Source organism: Rhinatrema bivittatum, chromosome 17, assembly GCF_901001135.1.
Source record: "Rhinatrema bivittatum chromosome 17, aRhiBiv1.1, whole genome shotgun sequence".
Taxonomy (NCBI): Eukaryota; Metazoa; Chordata; class Amphibia; order Gymnophiona; family Rhinatrematidae; genus Rhinatrema; species Rhinatrema bivittatum.
The window spans coordinates 41,553,981-41,571,868 of NC_042631.1; the positions used below are offsets into that span (position 1 = coordinate 41,553,981).

The 17,888-nt window shown below is 39.5% G+C and overlaps 1 protein-coding gene across 3 annotated transcripts in view; it reads right to left on the reverse strand.

Moving 5' to 3' along the window:
* The window catches only part of LOC115079411 (mucin-5AC-like), a 113,056-nt gene that overhangs the window by 79,555 nt on the left and 15,613 nt on the right, over positions 1-17,888 (reverse strand). For all 3 annotated transcript variants that reach the window (XM_029582981.1, XM_029582980.1, XM_029582979.1), the window contains exons 2-6: positions 7,324-7,410; positions 6,357-6,428; positions 5,502-5,763; positions 4,989-5,103; positions 3,575-3,665 (exon numbers count right to left, since the gene is read on the reverse strand). In XM_029582981.1, coding sequence (XP_029438841.1) covers positions 3,575-3,665; positions 4,989-5,103; positions 5,502-5,763; positions 6,357-6,428; positions 7,324-7,410 — 627 coding nt within the window. The remainder of the gene's footprint in view (positions 1-3,574; positions 3,666-4,988; positions 5,104-5,501; positions 5,764-6,356; positions 6,429-7,323; positions 7,411-17,888) is intronic.

A 17,888-nucleotide genomic window follows, 5' to 3' on the forward strand; every position in this document is an offset into this window, starting at 1 on the left:
AATGTAGCTAATTGGGGGAATAACTTAAAAAACAAGAGCAATGAATTTGCCGCCTTTTTCAAGGAAAAAATTCAAATCGTATTAAAAAATCTCAATACACAGACCTTACAAAATATTGTTCTACCTAGTAATCCATCTGTGAATTGGTCAACATTTGATTCCATTTCATCGCTAGAAATAGCGAATTTAATAAAAAAAATGACACCGGCTAATCACTCCATGGACAAAATGCCGATCAATCACTTGAAGGTAGTGCGAGATATTATAGCCAAACCACTAGCTGATATTGTCAATCTATCACTAGAAGAAGGCACATTTCCTGACAGTCTGAAATGTGCAATGGTGAAACCTATTTTGAAGAAAACTAATCTGGATCCAGAAATCTTGACAAACTACAGACCAATTTCAATTCTTCCATTCGTGGCCAAATTGATTGAAAAAGTGGTCAACCGACAGTTAATGGACCACCTAGAAGAACATCAGCTGCTTTTCCCGGCCCAATATGGTTTTCGGAAAGCTCAGAATACAGAGACCCTGCTAATCTCACTACTTGATACCGTACAAAGAGGTTTCGACCAGAATACCTCCTATCTGTTGATTCTGTTGGATATATCAGCGGCGTTTGACACCATCAATCATGAAGTACTTATTTCTAGATTGAGCGAAGTGGGTCTTCAAGACAAAACATTAGATTGGTTTAAATCGTTTCTGGCCAATAGATCATACGTTGTTAAATTGGGAACAGCTGAATCCGAGGTAATTGATCTTCATACTGGAGTCCCTCAGGGTTCTTCCCTCTCACCAACTTTATTTAATATTTATATGGCCCCATTATGTAGATTCTTAGCGGGTCTGGGGCTGGTACACTACGTTTTTGCGGACGATATCCAGATATTGATACCCATAAAAGATTCTTTGTCAGCTACATTGAAACTCTGGGATGTCTATTATCAATCAATAAACCAACTTCTTACGCATATGTCATTAGCGCTAAACAATTCAAAAACCGAAATACTCTTTATCGGTAACAAGGTAACAGAGAAAGTAGAAAAGGACATCCTTAACTGTCTCCCTTTATATAAAATTCAATCTGAGGTAAGAGATCTAGGGTGTATGCTAGATTCTGAGCTTAAAATGAAATCTTCTGTGAAGGCTATCCTAAAAGACGGTTTTCACAAATTAAGAGTGTTAAGGAGATTAAAACCACTATTGCACTCAAATGATTTCCGGATTGTAGTCCAGGCATTAATTCTACCCAAGTTAGATTATTGTAATGCCCTATGGTTGGGTTTGCCCTCATCGACTATCCGTCCGCTGCAATTGTTGCAGAATGCCGCTGCACGGCTAATATCTGACACAAAAAAATTTGATCATGTTTCCCCAGTTCTGATGGGTTTACATTGGTTGCCGGTTCAGTTCCGTATACAATACAAGTGCCTAACTTTAATACATAAAGCAATATATGGCACGAATTCGGAATGGCTGAATGCCTCCTTACGTATCCATGTCCCATCACGAAATTTGAGGTCCCTTGGGCAGGCCTTGTTGACCATTCCATCGCCCAAGCTGGCTCACCTTAGTTCAGTGAGAGAGAGGTCCTTATCTTTAGCAGGGCCAAAAATGTGGAATTCCTTACCCGCTGAGATTCGGACAGAGGAGGACATTAACAGCTTTAGGAAGCAGATAAAAACCTGGCTATTCGAACAGGCTTTTAGCCTGAATAGTTGACCCAGTTTTCCATAGTAGTACAGAGACACTAGGAGAGGAGGGAGAGGAGAGTCTAAGAGGGAAGGAGGGGAGATGGGTGGGTGGAGGGGAGGAGGGTAGATGGATGGGTGGAGGGAAGGGGGGTACCTGGGAAGATGTGGCAGAATTGTTGGGATTTGAAAGGGTTTAGTTTAATATATTTTTAGTCAGCTAGCTTTTGGTTTTAATGTATTTTAGTCATGTACCATGTTTTGTTTTTAGTATATATGTGTTTGAAGGTTGCTACTGCAACTTCAATCAATGTAAACCGCCTTGAAATGAACTTGAAAGCCGGTATATAAGATTGAATAAATAAATAAATAAATAAATGGCCTAAGATCTTCTTATACCTGCTGGTTTGCCAGATAGAAAGTGGAGAGTCCTTGAAAGAGTTCCTTGCCAGGTTACTCGTTATAGGCAAGAAGAGGAAGAGATGTCTTTGGCCTTGCCTATCAAAATCCATTTCATCACTTCAGCTGGCTCAGGTAACTCTTGAGAAATCTGGGACTTCCCTACTCAGGGAGAAAATTCAGAAAGGAATGAACTTGGCATTGGATTTGCCACTTTTAGTGGGACAGATGTCTCATTCAGTCCCAATACCCATACTCCTCCAGGCTTGGGAAGACTATCTTTTCCAGGACTCTGGCTCTGACCTCTGAAGTGGGGATTGCTTCTATTTCTTAAATTTTCATAAATCTCATTTGGTATCAATTATGAATATGTTAAAGAAATTGTATCAAGAAATGTTGAAGGTTCCTGTATACTCTATACAATCTATTGCTGAAGTGTTTCATCTACCTATTAGTACTCAAGGAAGGAATCGCTTAAACAGACCTAGAAGATACTTTGGACCTAACAGGTTTTATTTATTTGTTATTTAGGTGTTTTATATATGGTCGATCCAAAAGATCACAATGGTTTACAGTATTAGCATTCATATTCATGGTAAACAATCATATGCTTTGAGTTAATGTTCATAAGATGGTTTTCTACAAGATTTCCAATCAGAAGTCATTTCAAGGGCAACCTTTTTAGTGGCCTTACCTTTGAAACCAGACAAAAATTGGACTTTAAAACTGTATGTGTGTGCTAATCAAAATGTGTTTCTGGGCCACAGAGTTGCGCTATTTCTGATTTATCTAGGATAACCCAACAAAGGCATAAGATGTTTTTGAATAAGAAGCAGATGGTTGCCCTAAGGGCCACCTTCTTGCTTAGATTTCCAGGTAAATGTGAAATTAAATTGTAAGATGTTACATTTGTATTCTATAAACCAGATCAACTTTATAATTATCTTCCAAGTCAGGGATAGCTCTAGTGATTTACCACCCCATTAGATCCAGTGCTAGTGGCTCTGTATATGAGTAGAGCTGCTTGGAATTGCCCGACAATGCATACATGTTTCCTTTTCTTTTTTTTCCTTTAATAAATAGTCCCCCATGTGATCTAATTATACATGGTTGATTGTTTCCTGGGTATTTTGTTTACTTCATTTCTATTCTTGTTCCATGGTATTTCCTTTTAATTGAATGTTGAGTGGATCAAAATCTTAAACTCAGTAAAAAATGATTACATATAAAGATTGCTAGAACAACGCTCATGGCTTTGGAGAGTAATTGTGCCCCCTCCCCAACAGGGAATCCTGGAATAGAGTGGGGCTTATATATGCATACAAGGTGGGGACATCATAAACCCTTCAAATTAAAGAGTACTCTTGAATTGAAGACTTCAGCCGAGGGGTTACAAATGTAATCCATTTCTAAATTCAGATGATTCCCAGAAAAAGGTTAAAGGACAAACCTAGTACCTAATCCCATGAGGTACTTACTGTTGGAAATGAACTCATTTTGAATGGAAATGCTGTTATAATCTCCACAAAGCCCACAGGTCTGGTTGGCATATTTGTCATCCAGCTCCAGCTGAATTGAGAGGAAAGAAAAAACAAGAAAATCAGTTCCAGATTATAATCAGACTGAAGTGAAAGTAACACTAATTGCCCCATTCATTTGTTTATATTTCAGAAATATCTTTATTACTTCTGAAAGCTATGAAAATATAGGGTATTGTTGTAAACCATAAAATTTAGATCTATGAAATCACAACTTTATAAATCAAACATTTGAGACCGCCATGTGTTGCCTGCAAAAAGGAGAGAAATATACTGCAAACAGTAGAACTGGTCAATCTGATTAACTGAATTATGATTTTCTGATATCTATTTCATTTCCATGCAAGTAATACATGACAATCTGGAAGTTTAAATTGATCCCCATAGTGGTTAGTTAATTGATCAGTTTCTTTACTGGTATATAAAACACCATCAGCCACCCTACAGGGCTCATATCTAAAAGTGACAATTGGAAATGTTGAAAAGTTAAGATGAAAGTAATTTTCTTAATTTTAATAGAATAAGTTAGCAGATAGTTGCTGAAGTTGCTTTCTATCTATCTTCCTTGGAATATCATTGATGCATGTTAAGAAGGATAACAGTCCACTGAGCAGTCTTAAGAGATAAGGAAAGAACTTATTGAATACCTACAGATAGTTGGTAATGGTAAACTAAATCAGAGAATAAAAATAAGCATTTCATCTTAAATAATCATTAGGGATATCCTGAAAACAGATCCTTTTGCAGCCCTTGAGGACTACCACTGCTCTAAGGTCTTGTCTTGTGGAGATAAAAACTCTGTTGATCTGATGGATGTTGAACGCTTATTATGGGGTATTTCATAACTCAGCAAATTCCAGTCCACATACAAAGAGCATTTTATCAAATGACTGATGCATTAAATATAGGTGAATTTAAGTAAGAGAGCATTGTGTCTCAAACAGGACTCCTTTGCTGGAGATACTGCTTTCTTACATTCAAGAATTCCTAGTGATATCCTTACCAAAGAAGCTATCTTGGCGAAACATGGCCATTTTGGGGGATCTGACTATATCTGGGACTTTATAAGCTGAATTGTTAAAACTATGGTATAGCAGTGTGAACTTTGTAGTTCAACTTTTGATGAAATACCGTTTTAGATTCTATATTGATTTGCTGAAACGTTTTCCTCACATTTTTGTACCTAATCTTGCTGCATGTTCTCTTTGCTCCACTCTTGTGCCTTTTTGGCTAAAACATTAAATTTAGCAAATACTTGGGCAAAAGGAGTGTTATAGCTACATAATACTGAAAGAAAGAATTTCAGAGCTATATCTAGGGGGCATTCCATATTATCTGAAAATAGTTTAGTTACCAGGATGCTGTCCTCTTCATTCCACATTAAAAGTAAACCCAGCTTAGCAGTCAGTTTCAAATAGTTGTTGTTTTTTTCGATCTGGATTCCAGACTTGCTGTAAGGCAGCTGAACCCTGAAAGGAAAAGATTTCCATCACAGGACCAGTAAAACAGTCAACTGGAGTGATTAATGCATCATGTATTAAGGAAACTGGAGAACTGTAGGAGTAGAAGACAAAAGAGAAGAGAGGTAAGTTTTTAAAACTTTTAAGTAAGATAATCCTCAGCAGTGCACACTCTGTTCTGGATGGACTTAATACAGTTACTTCAATTACTCTATTTTAGAGTAGAAAAGGAGGAACAGCATTGCCATTTTAGTGGAAGAACAAATTAGCTGTCACGTTAAGGGTGGAGTAAAGAAGCAGACATATGCAGATACATTATATTCAGTTAAGGGACAGAAATTCCTGCTGTATCCACCCGTTAAAAGATACAATGCCAATTCATATAATGTTAAGATGTTTAAACTTACGGGTCCCCATTGATCAAAACAGAATTGTTTTTTATTTCAATGACAACCCCATCGATCTTCATGGTGATATAGCTGATGGTAACTACATTGTTCATTATGGAGCGCCTCATCTGGATGTTGAAGTCCTCGTAATTGCTCTTGCAGTGGGAAGAAAAGATATAGTTGCAAGTTCCTGGGAAGTGATAAATGTCCCCATCAAAGGTCTTGAAGTGGAAGTTACCCCAAGTGCTGCAGACTTTGCCATTGTGAGCAGTTCTCATGGCTGTGAATTCAACAGATACTGTTAGAATCTATTTAGATTGACTTGCACTCAAAGTAAGCCATTTCATATATCCTTCTACTTGTCCATTATTTCCATTATCATGGATTCAAATGTATAACTGTGGCCAGAATTTCATCATAATCTACTGAAAGTGCCATGGCAATATGCAATGACCATTTTAATCAGTTTCATTTTCCTGCTTATTGACATCTACCTGTATTGCATGTCTTTTTAGTAAACTAAATATGAAAATATTCATTGAATATATAATTTGGTGTTTTCATCCATGTTAGTCACCTATTTATTTATCCATAAATATGTTCAACTATCCAACTATCAATGTATCCATATTTCTGCTCTTCTGCTTTTCACTCTTTCATCATAGCCTAAAATCATGTCTACCAGCTTTATCTCGTCTGTGCATTTGTCTGTCCTATCCTACATCAGATATTATATTGTCCATGCACGGCATCTACACAATCATGTGTCGTGTAATTTCTCTGTTGTCTTTCCATGCAATCATTCATCTAACTTGTGATGCACCCATCATTCATCTTCCCTTAATTGCAAGTTGCTTCCTATGAATAACTTACACTTTACTACAGGCGTGGTCTGTAATCCTTGGATGATCGTCACTTTCTGAGATGGTCCTTGTGTAACAAAACCTGAAGGAAACAATTGATTTAGAAAACAAGAGCATGGGAATGGTGAATGGTAGCAGCAGGAGGCAGTATAAAAAGTTAATGCTAGAAATGTGATTTCAAACTTTTATAAATCAATTTTTCTTTTCTGTCTTTCCCTAATTTCTCTATCCTGTCTTTACCACTCCATTTACGTCATGTAGAAGATGTAAATGATTGATACAATGTATTGTACCAATTAAAAACACATCTGAATTTCTACATAAGTAATTGTTACTTTCAGATATAACACCTTAAATCTTATTTTCTCTGTGGTTTTTGAGCTGGTTGTAAAAAGAAATTCAAAAAATTGGTTCTTCGTTCCAGGCATTAACTAACCACAAATGTGTTTTCTGTTAGTCAGGGAAACTTTAGGTCAAATAATATGGTTGGTTTAAGCCTGACATTGATATCACATTTTCCATATTTAGCTAGGGTGGAGTTACCATTTCCTGCTGGCTTTGGATAAGACTTTGTTGGAAGTAAATTCCAGAATAAATACATGGTAGTTACATAATTCTACCTGGGCACCTTAATTTTTGTTACTTCAGTATGGTTGCATTCTTTTGCAAACATCAAGCCCACCCTGACGAAGGATAAAATAAACTTAGTTTTTGGATACTTGCCAGGTTCTTATGGCCTGGATTGGCCACTGTTGGAAACAGGATGCTGGGCTTGATGGACCCTTGGTCTGACCCAGTATGGTATGTTCTTATGTTTTAATGTTTTATGTAATTTATATTCTAGCTTGAAATGCATCAATATTCCCATGTTCATAATTTTCTCCATATTATATTGCATCCTACATTGGCTTTTTTAGTGTATTATTATGTGATACCTAGTTTTAACACAAAAAAATACATAAACAAGAGATTCTCACCTTGTTGCTGCTGAACAGTCTGGTCAACGTCAATGTCATAGTCAACGACCTCGTCTGTCTCCGTCTCATAATCATACTGTGATTGGGCTGTGAAGATATAAATGGGAACTTGATAAATATGGATAAAAGTGAATTATCAGGGTTTACCCCTAGAACAGACCAGTCTGCAATGAAACAGAATGGCATCTACAGATGAACAGAATGAAAGGAAAACAATATGTGAAATAAAACCCAAACAAACAGAGCATTGCATGACTCCCTTCAGAGAACATCCCACTGTTGTCTCTTTCTATAATCCCATTTGCAGTTTACTAATGTGATAATATTTTAGTCTACCATTTAGATCCCATTTGATTGTATTTCTGGTTTGCACAGCACAATATGGTAGATTCTAGTACAGTAGGATTCAGACTGTGTACATTTGCACATTTATTCAATTGTTTTTTTCTTTCAGCTAAAGGTTTCACTGATGAAATACAAATTGGCAAAACTTTTTCATTGGCTCATGTCCTAGAATGTTTCCATTTGAATCTTCTTTAGTTGTAAGACATTTTAAACAGGAATTACAATACTTTTTAATACTTTCTTAGTTTGAAATAAATACCATGCAGGATGTGAAAGAAAACTTCCTTAATCAATTCACCATCAATTCATGAACAGCTTAAAACTGTCAAAGCTATCAAATATCAAACTTCATGTATAACAATGCAAAATTAGAGAAATACACAGAATGGGCTGGATTTTCAAAGGGTTACATGCGCCGGGCCTATTTCCAAAAGGCCCGGCGATGCACGTAAAGCCCTGGGACGCGTGTAAGTCCCGGGGCTTTTCTAAAGGGGCGGGAAGGGGGCAGGGTGAGGTGGTCTAGAGCGGGGTGGGGATGGGGGTCAGAGGCTCCCGGCACAGCGGTCATTTGCTGCTCTGCGGGGGATCGCACACCAGCAATTGGCCGGTGCGCGCAACTTACTTCATCCCCAGAGTTGAAGTACGTTTTAAAACAAGAAAAAAAAACCGAAAAAGGTAGGGGGGAAAGGGTGGGGGAGGCAGGGGAAGGGAAGGGAAGGTGGGGTGGGGGGTAGGGAACGAGGGAAGACAGTGCGGCTCGGCGTGGGCTCAGCGCACGCAAGGTGCACAGTTTTGCACCCCCTTGCTCGTGCCTACTCTTGATTTTATAACATGTGCACACCTGCACTCTCATGTTATAAAATTGTGTGTCCATGTGTGTGCGCCGGGTAGCGTGCGCACATGGACGTGCTCACGCATGTTATAAAATTTACCCAATATTAGCAAACATTGCATTTACAAAATAATTGTACACTATAGTCTTGAGTTTAAGGGATAAATCAAACTATTTGCATGGCCATCTTTGAGGGGGGGAAAAGATTGATTTATGAGAGTATTTTCCAGTGATTACAGCCAGGATATATTGCCACATATTAACAACAGAAATATTTGAAGCATTTCCTTAGGAAATAGACCAATGTCCATGAACGCAAGCAACATTCTGGAACAGGTGGTGAGTTCTAGACCTCTTCTGCTCCAAACAGGGCACAACTATTATGGAGTAATGCACCCACATACTTTTTAAATCAAAATGTATATACGTAAGTCATGACTCCCGCCTCCCTGAATATATAAAGGCATGTGTGAAGATGGGTTATGTGCGTGCTTTCCACACATTTAGCCTGGGTAGGTTTTAGAGCATCCCGGGTTTTATGCATGTAAATGGCATTGATAATATCTCCCATAAACTATATACCATGGGAAGTGTCATCCTTCTTACAAACTCTCAAAACCAGATAAAAATGAATACATTTATAACACAGCACAAAAACAGAAAAAAAAATACAATGAAATTAACCTTTTATTTTAAAAAGTCAAATCCTCAGATGCAACATTGACTTCCAAAAATGTCATATTATTAAATTATCATTATTATTATTATGAGGAAGGTAGATGGGGCCAGGTACCCGGCTGCCCAAGAAAATGTGGGCATCAGGCCTAGCCTCATGGGCAACCGTGGAGTAGCCCTTAGGAGGATGGTAGGGGTTAGGAAGGGGGGGGGGAGGTGGATAGTGGTGCTCTGTTGCTTCATTGTGGACATTCAAGAAGCTCTGGAATATAGTCTGTCGGGCTGATTGGATAAGCTGCAAGGGAGAGGGGATATTTCTGTAGCTTTAAAAGTGTAGGAAAGGCAGTTGTTGTTGCCTTTGTTATTCTGTGCCTCCGTGGCCTCATCCCGCCATCCACATAACAACATCGGCAAGCAAATACTCTATCGCTCATGAAGTCAAAGACCTGGGTGTCACACTTGATAGCAAACTAAACTGAAAAACTGGATAATCTAATTAAAGACGGTTATTTTAAGTTACATGTTTTAAAAAAATTAAAACCACTCCTTCACAATCATGATTTTAGAACAGTTCTGCAAGCACTTCTTTTCTCAAAAATAGACTACTGCAATGCTTTACTCTTAGGCCTCACAACTTCCACCATTAGACCCCTTCAACTCTGGCAAAACTCGGCTGCTAGAATTCTAACAAATACTAAAAAAACGGAACACATAACCCCAATCTTAAAGGATCTACACTGGCTCCCAATCATATATTGTTCCCAGTTTAAAACACTATCATTAATTCATAAAACCCTATACAACAATAAAATGGAATGGCACATTGCAGCACTTCACTTTCACACTCCACAGAGAACTACAAGATCTTCAAGCAATGGGATTCTACCTATAACTTCCCCCAAATCAGCACACCTAAATGCTGTAATACAAAGAGTCATATCAATTAGAGATGTGAATCGTGTCCTCGATCGTCTTAACGATCGATTTCGGCTGGGAGGGGGAGGGAATCGTATTGTTGCCGTTTGGGTGTGTAAAGTATCGTGAAAATCGTTAAAATCGTGAGCCGGCACACTAAAACCCCCTAAAACCCACCCCCGACCCTTTAAATTAAATCCCCCACCCTCCGGACCCCCCCCCCCAAATGCTTTAAATTACCTGGGGATCCAGCGGCGGTCCGGAACGGCGGCGGTCTTATTTCTTGCTCTACTTAATTTTTTCCCTAATATATTTCATTAGCTTAGCTCCAGCTGAGTTTGCCCAAAGGTGGCTAACTGCACTGTTTGTGTAAGACAGGTTTATCCAACTCCCGTGTCCCGCTTCTCTTAAGGAAATCAAAGCTGCATCTGTGCTTTAAATTACCTGGGGATCCAGCGACGGTCCGGAACGGCGGCGGTCCGGAACAGCCTCCTGCAATTGAATCGTGTTGTCTTCAGCCGGCGCCATTTTCCAAAATGGCGGCGCAAAATGGCGGCGGCCATAGACCAACACGATTCGACTGCAGGAGGTTGTTCCGGACCCCCGCTGGACTTTTGGCAAGTCTTGTGGGGGTCAGGAGGCCCCCCCAAGCTGGCCAAAAGTTCCTGGGGGTCCAGCGGGGGTCCGGGAGCGATTTCCTGCTGCGAATCGTTTTCCGTACGGAAAATGGCGCCGGCAGGAGATCGACTGCAGGAGGTCGTTCAGCGGAGGTTCCGGACCGCCGTTGAACGACCTCCTGCAGTCGATCTCCTGCCGGCGCCATTTTCCGTACGGAAAACGATTTGCGTCAGGAAATCGCTCCCGGACTGAAGCGACAGACGATATACCTACCTCTGTACATATGTTCCTGATTTATGGTTCCTGATTTATGGTTCACAGTTACATTTAATTGAGTTTATGAAAGTTCTCTTTTAATAGTTTTCCTGTATACTTGTGTTAATGTATTCTGCCTTGAGGCGACTGTTTTAATGTATTTCCGCCCTGGAGGCGACTGTTCAGTTCCTTGTAAACCGGTGCGATATGTATTCTTTACAGGAACATCGGTATATAAAAATTAAAAATAAATAAATAAATAAATATCTTATTTGTTATGTTTAGGTCAATTGTTTGGTTATATTTTCTTAATAAATCTGTAGCATCATGGTTCCCATAAAGTTTATGTGGCTCATGTTATTTGTGTAAGTTTATTTAATGAGGTGTAAAGGGAGTGGGTGCCAGATGAGGACAGAAGTCTTGGCTGCCCATAAAATTATTTATTCAAGTTATTTTCCATCTTTCAAAGCAGATTACATTCTGGTGCTGTAGGTATAGCCACAGTGTGTAAAAACAAAACGGGGTATTTCTGGGACTCTGTTAAGTATCACATATATACATTATTCCATTGGTTATCATAACTACATGTGGCATACACTGGTTATTTTAGTTTAGTTTATTTAAATTTTATATACTGCATACATCATTAAAAAAATGGAAGCAATTTACAATAGAGACATACATAAAATACATCACAACAAACTTAGGGGCCTATTTACTAAAGATTTTCTCTCATGCTTTGTCTATGGGAAAAATGCTTAGTAAATGATCCCGTTAGTCACAGAGTAGATTACAAAGATGCACCCATCAGATGAGAAAAAACCCTGCCTTACTCGTTTCCCAGTAAAGGCTTTCTTAAAAAGAAAGTTTTTTAATGCCTTTTTCAAGATTTTTGCTCAAGGTTCCATTCTAATTTCATCAGGAAGAGAGTTCCAAAGAATGGGCACTGCTGCTGAAAAGCCCGATCCCTAGTGACATTAGGATGGGCTAACGTCACTGTTGGGACTTCCAGTAAAATTCTTCTGTGCTGACCTCAAAGCCTTAGGTGGTTGATAGACTTTTAGAATCGAGCTCACCCAGCTTCTCATTGCTTTGTATGTCATATATCTATTACATCTTTTGCTGTTTTTCTAAATATATAACTGTTCATTCGGTTGAAACTTGGATTCCTCAAAGACCTTCAAAAATATGAGAAAAAAACTGATATGTACCAGGAAGACAAGAGAGCTAAAATTCACACATTTGCGTGTGAGTTCTTATAGCCACACAAGGCACTGCCTACCTAAAAGACCAAGAAGACCAAGTAGGGAGCATATGCATAGACTTTGGAGACCAAAGGGGCCAAAGAGAACTATTTACATATTGTTCTTTCAATCTCATCCATGTATCTTCTTCTTAAAAACTCAAACGTTTTCAGCCAGTCCAGTTTTATTAACTCTCATTGCTGTATGCACTGAGATGTAATGACCTGTGACTACAGCTCCCAGAATGCTAAGGAATGGCCTTACAGATTTGGGGGTAAATTTTGAAAAGGTTGTAGGCATCTAACTTTAGGAGTTACGCAACAAAATCTTATCCCCTGAAAATGTACCCCATTGAGTGGTTACATAAAACTGCCTTTTTTCACTAGGCAGCCACAGGATGGGTCATTTTCTAACAGCCTGTATAGGGTTAAAGCCTGTGGGTAGAAAGTGCTGCTTTGAAAATTCGTGGGTTGTGCTGCTATATGCACGGACAGAAGTGTAGAAAGAGCAGGTGTAATGCTCACAAATCAAAAGAGCGCATATAAATCTTTTCCCCTCGCTAACTCCACTCCCAGAATGCCTCCTGTCAGTGGAATGAAAGTACACACGTAAATCAGGTTTTGAATATGCATAGTACACTGTTTTATGTGCATAAAGCTCTTTAAAAATAAGGCCCCTAACATGTAGGGGATCCTGGGGGCATGATTTGATTGAGGGGAAACTTAGCCAAGTGGTACAGATTATCAGTGCTAGCCGGCAAAGTTTAACTGGCTAAGTCCATGCTAATGGATAACAGGCTTGAATGTAGCCGGATAGCTTGCGGCTGTTAGGATATAACATAGCCGGTTAAGTTACCACTGACTGGCTTCTTGAAAATTGACCCCTTGATGTTGTCTTTCAGGGCCTGATTTTCAAACCATTTTAATGCATAAAAGACGGTTTGATGTGTGTAAGTGGCTGTTACAAGACTGATGGGCTCAGTTCATGTAAAAATACACATGTAACCCGTCGGTGCAGTGTGCTGCGGCAGTCAAAAAAGCAAACAGAATGTTGGGAATTATTAGAAAAGGAATGATGAATAAAACGGAAAATGTCATAATGCCTCTGTATCGCTCCATGGTGAGACCGCACCTTGAATACTGTGTACAATTCTGGTCGCCGCATCTCAAAAAAGATATAATTGCGATGGAGAAGGTACAGAGAAGGGCTACCAAAATGATAAAGGGAATGGAACAACTCCCCTATGAGGAAAGACTAAAGAGGTTAGGACTTTTCAGCTTGGAGAAGAGACGACTGAGGGGGGATATGATAGAGGTGTTTAAAATCATGAGAGGTCTAGAACGGGTAGATGTGAATCGGTTATTTACTCTTTCGGATAGTAGAAAGACTAGGGGGCACTCCATGAAGTTAGCATGGGGCACATTTAAAACTAATCGGAGAAAGTTCTTTTTTACTCAACGCACAATTAAACTCTGGAATTTGTTGCCAGAGAATGTGGTTCGTGCAGTTAGTATAGCTGTGTTTAAAAAAGGATTGGATAAGTTCTTGGAGGAGAAGTCCATTACCTGCTATTAAGTTCACTTAGAGAATAGCCACTGCCATTAGCAATGGTTACATGGAATATACTTAGTTTTTGGGTACTTGCCAGGTTCTTGTGGCCTGGATTGGCCACTGTTGGAAACAGGATGCTGGGCTTGATGGACCCTTGGTCTGACCCAGTATGGCATTTTCTTATGTTCTTATGTTCTTATGGTTTTGCATGCGTTTTCACACGAAGCAAAGAAAGGAATTCCAAAGAGAGGAATTCCAGGAGGGCAGAGTGGGGACTGTTGCCAGTGCTTTTCAATTTTACAAAGTATGCAAGTGCAAAAATTACATCCTCGACAGAGCAGGTGAAAGTTCATGTAGATGAACTTGTGTACGTATGATGACACTTCGCAAATTTTAAAAGCAAACTTATGAAAATTTGTCCTAAAGTCTGTGCGGAAAAGATACTGGTAGACTTTAACCCACCATGCACAGTTATTAAATTACCTTCCCTGGGCATTGCTTATGACCTTAAATCTAGTAACTGAAAAAGTACATGGAGCAGTTGAAGGGACGTGAGATTTCATAGGAGTGAATTAAAATGCCAGTCACTGACTGAAAATCATGAGTAGCTATGCTGCCTAGCCTCCAATGGCTGGCTGCCATTCCTCCGTGAATATTCCCGTAGTTTCCTTATACTTAGAAGTACCGAGTAACATAATCTTTTAAATCTGTACAGGTTTCTTTACCACATTTGAATGGGTATTGAAATTAGAATTGTGGCTATTGTATTCTGTGCTATTGTTCAGACCTAAGAACTAAGCAGCCATGGAATAAACTCAGCTACAAACAAGAGAAACCCATGCTATCATCTGCCTCTATGTCTTCAGGTACCTGAAGGTCAAGAATAAGTTGGCAGATCCACGTGCATGTCTTTTAAAATAGCAACCTATGTGCATAAAAGTCTCCACCTCATAATTCCCTCTTGTACCTGTATACATGAGCTTGCAAAAGCAAAAATTGCACAGGGACGGTGACTTTCAAACAGGCGCGTGGGCGCACATGTGCACGCGTTTGTCGGCTCTCGCCCAGGGACACGGCTATCTTAGAACATACTCATGTATATACGCACGTTATAAAATAGGCTGCGTGCGCGCACATAGGCACGCAATTTTAAGTAGGCGCATGCCTAATCACGCAAATGCTGCATCTACTCCATAAGTGGAGGAATTTTAATAGACAAGCGGGCTGACAACATTACCAGTTTTCCCAGTTTGTCCAGGTAAGGGATAGTCTCCTTTCTTTCCTGTTTTCCCTGACCTTTAAAACCCCACTGATCTGTTTATTTCTTTTTGGCATTAAGACTTACACGCAGAAGTAAAGTTACACGGCAGGGGACCCCATTGAGCGCCTGTGCACATAAGTATTTACATTGCTAATTTCTATGTGAAATCCAGGAACGCCCATGCTCTGCCAGACCACACCCATGCCCCACTCCTTTTCTGGCGAAAAAAGTCTGTGCGCACAGCGGGAGATATGCGCGCATCCAGGCGGCTTTTAAAATCCGCTCGGTGCGCACTGGCCCATCATATTCGTGTATCCCCCTAATTGATGTGCGCGTTGGGCTTTTAAAATTCACCGAAAATATTTGATGTTTATAAAATAACATGTTTGTGAGTAGATGCTATTTATATTCGTACATGCTAATTTTTTTATGTGTATAACTCTTTGAAAATTTACCGCATAGTGTATAAGAGATGAGATTAATTATGAGATTCCTACGACTACAAGCGCAAATAGAGTGCCAACGCACTGAAAAAATGTAGAGTCAGTTAGGAAGTAATAGGCCTTTCCAAATGGTTTGAATTTCCAGTCATTGCTGGTGTTAGGGATGTTTAAGTATTGCATGCATTACAAAAGAATACTTAAAAGTCCATATTCAAAAGGATTTGTCCAGCTAAGTCCCAGATTTAACTGAATAAATCTGGTGTTTAAATGTCCCCTCCCAAATAGCCAAGTTTTACTGGATAAGTCATTATCTGGCTAAAACTTAGCCAGATCAAAAAGAGGTGTTCCAGGGAGCAGCAAAGGTATCTGGCTATCTTAGGAAATATTCAGCTCTGTCCAGAAAACTCTAGGACTGTCTCAGAGCAGTCCTAAAATAATCAAGTTGCGTGTGGCCGGATAATTTGCTACTTAGCCAGCTATATTCAAAAGAAAATAACAAGTTACGTGGCCATAGCAAAATAAGAGAGAGAAGTGGAGCAGGGCCTGGCTGCCCAACTGCCCAACTCTCACCCTATCAAGCCTAGCCTAACCCTCCTATCCCAGTTGGACCCCCCTAAATGTGATCAGGAACTCGGAACTAGCATCCGACTCCCGATGTCTCTCTTTTTCTCTGACAGCAATGCTGATAGCTTATTTGTCCAGGAGCCGGATGCTAGTTCTGAGCTTCCGGTTGCATTTATGGGTTTAAGGGTGTCTCGCTGGGGTGGGAAGATTAGGCTATGCTTGACAGAGAGGCAGGGAGTACCCAGGGGTAAGTAATTTTTACAACCTGGAGGGGTGGCTTGAGAGGAGATGGTGCCAATATTCCAGCAGGCCTTACACTTTGCAACATTCTTTGGTGGGACCTGGGGATAGGATGGATTGGGCTGCCAGGTTCAACCTTTGTGTCACTTGGGTGGAGGCTGACAATCAAGAAGCCAGATCTGCTCTGCTTCGCCTTTCTTTTTCTGTGGCTACTTAACCAGCGATGTTCTTTTGAATTTAAACAGTTAAGTTTAAAGTTATTGGCTGTCTTTAGCCAATAACTTTAAAACTAACTGGTTATATTTGTTTGCTACTGTTTGCATTGTTTGTGTAACTTGATTCTGTGAGCTAGTAAAAGTATTTTTTTGCTAGTATTAGAATTGTGTGATAGGAATATAATCTTTGATTCTCTGAGTTTTAAAAGATAGTTTGAGTTTGCTAGTGTTAGAATTGTTTGTGTGGTAGGAAAATAGACTTTGTCTAAGCTAGTAGAGATAGTTTTTGTTTACTAATGTTAGAATTGTGGGTTTGCAAAGTCACTTACTTAATGGGAGAAGATGAGAAAACTGGTTCTGGATAACTAGTAGTTTACTAGTTAGTGCCCAGGAGGGAAGGGTTAGGACAACTGTTGTAGTGGGTGATTCGATCATTAGAAAAGTAGATAGCTAATTGGCCAGTGGGCATGAAGATCACTTGGTAACTTGCCTGCCTGGTGCAAAACTAGCAAATCTCATGTGCCATCTAACTAAGATTTTATAGAGTGCTGGTGAGCTGCCAGCTATTGTGGTACCTATCAGTACTAATTACATAGGAAGGTGCAGGAGGGAGGTTCTGGAGGACAAATTTAGGCTCTTAGGGAGGAAACTGAATCCATAACCTGCAGGGCTGCATTCGCAGAAATGCTTTCTGTTCCATGCTTAGGACTCCAGAGTCTCAATGCATGGATGAGACAATGCTGCAGGGAAGAGTGTTTTAGATTTGTTAGGAACTGGGGAACATACTTGAGAAGGGGAGCTATTTTGACAGGCTGGGTTTCACCTTAACCAGGGTGGAACCAAAGTGCTGGCACTCTTTGAAAAAAGAGATAGAGCAACTTTTAAACCAGAACATAGGGGAAAGTCGACAGCTGCTCAGCAGCACATAGTTTGGGGGAAGGTATCTTCAAAGGATATTGGCAAACCTTAGTAGGTAATTGTAAAAGCTGAAAAATCCCAGATGCATTTAAAAATAGAGCATGCAGATAAAAATGACTCCAAACAGCCTGTATCATCTGATAAAAAGCAGGTTGTGTCTACATATAAAAATAGAAATTCAAATAAAACTACTTTAAAATGTTCATATGTAAATGCCAGAAATTTGAAAAATAAGACTAGAGAGTTAGAATGTATGGCACTAACTGAAGATATAGACATATAAGGGGTACAAAATATATGTGGACAATATTCAATTTTTCATCTGTACCCATATGAAATGGCAAGATACAACAGAGCACCTCCAGATTTGTCTTTCAACCATTAAGCAATGGTTACACCACAACAAGTTGGCTCTAAATATGTCTTTTGATTCAGAGTGTATCCCCTAAAATCCAACAGTCATCCATTGTCATTGATAATATGACTTTT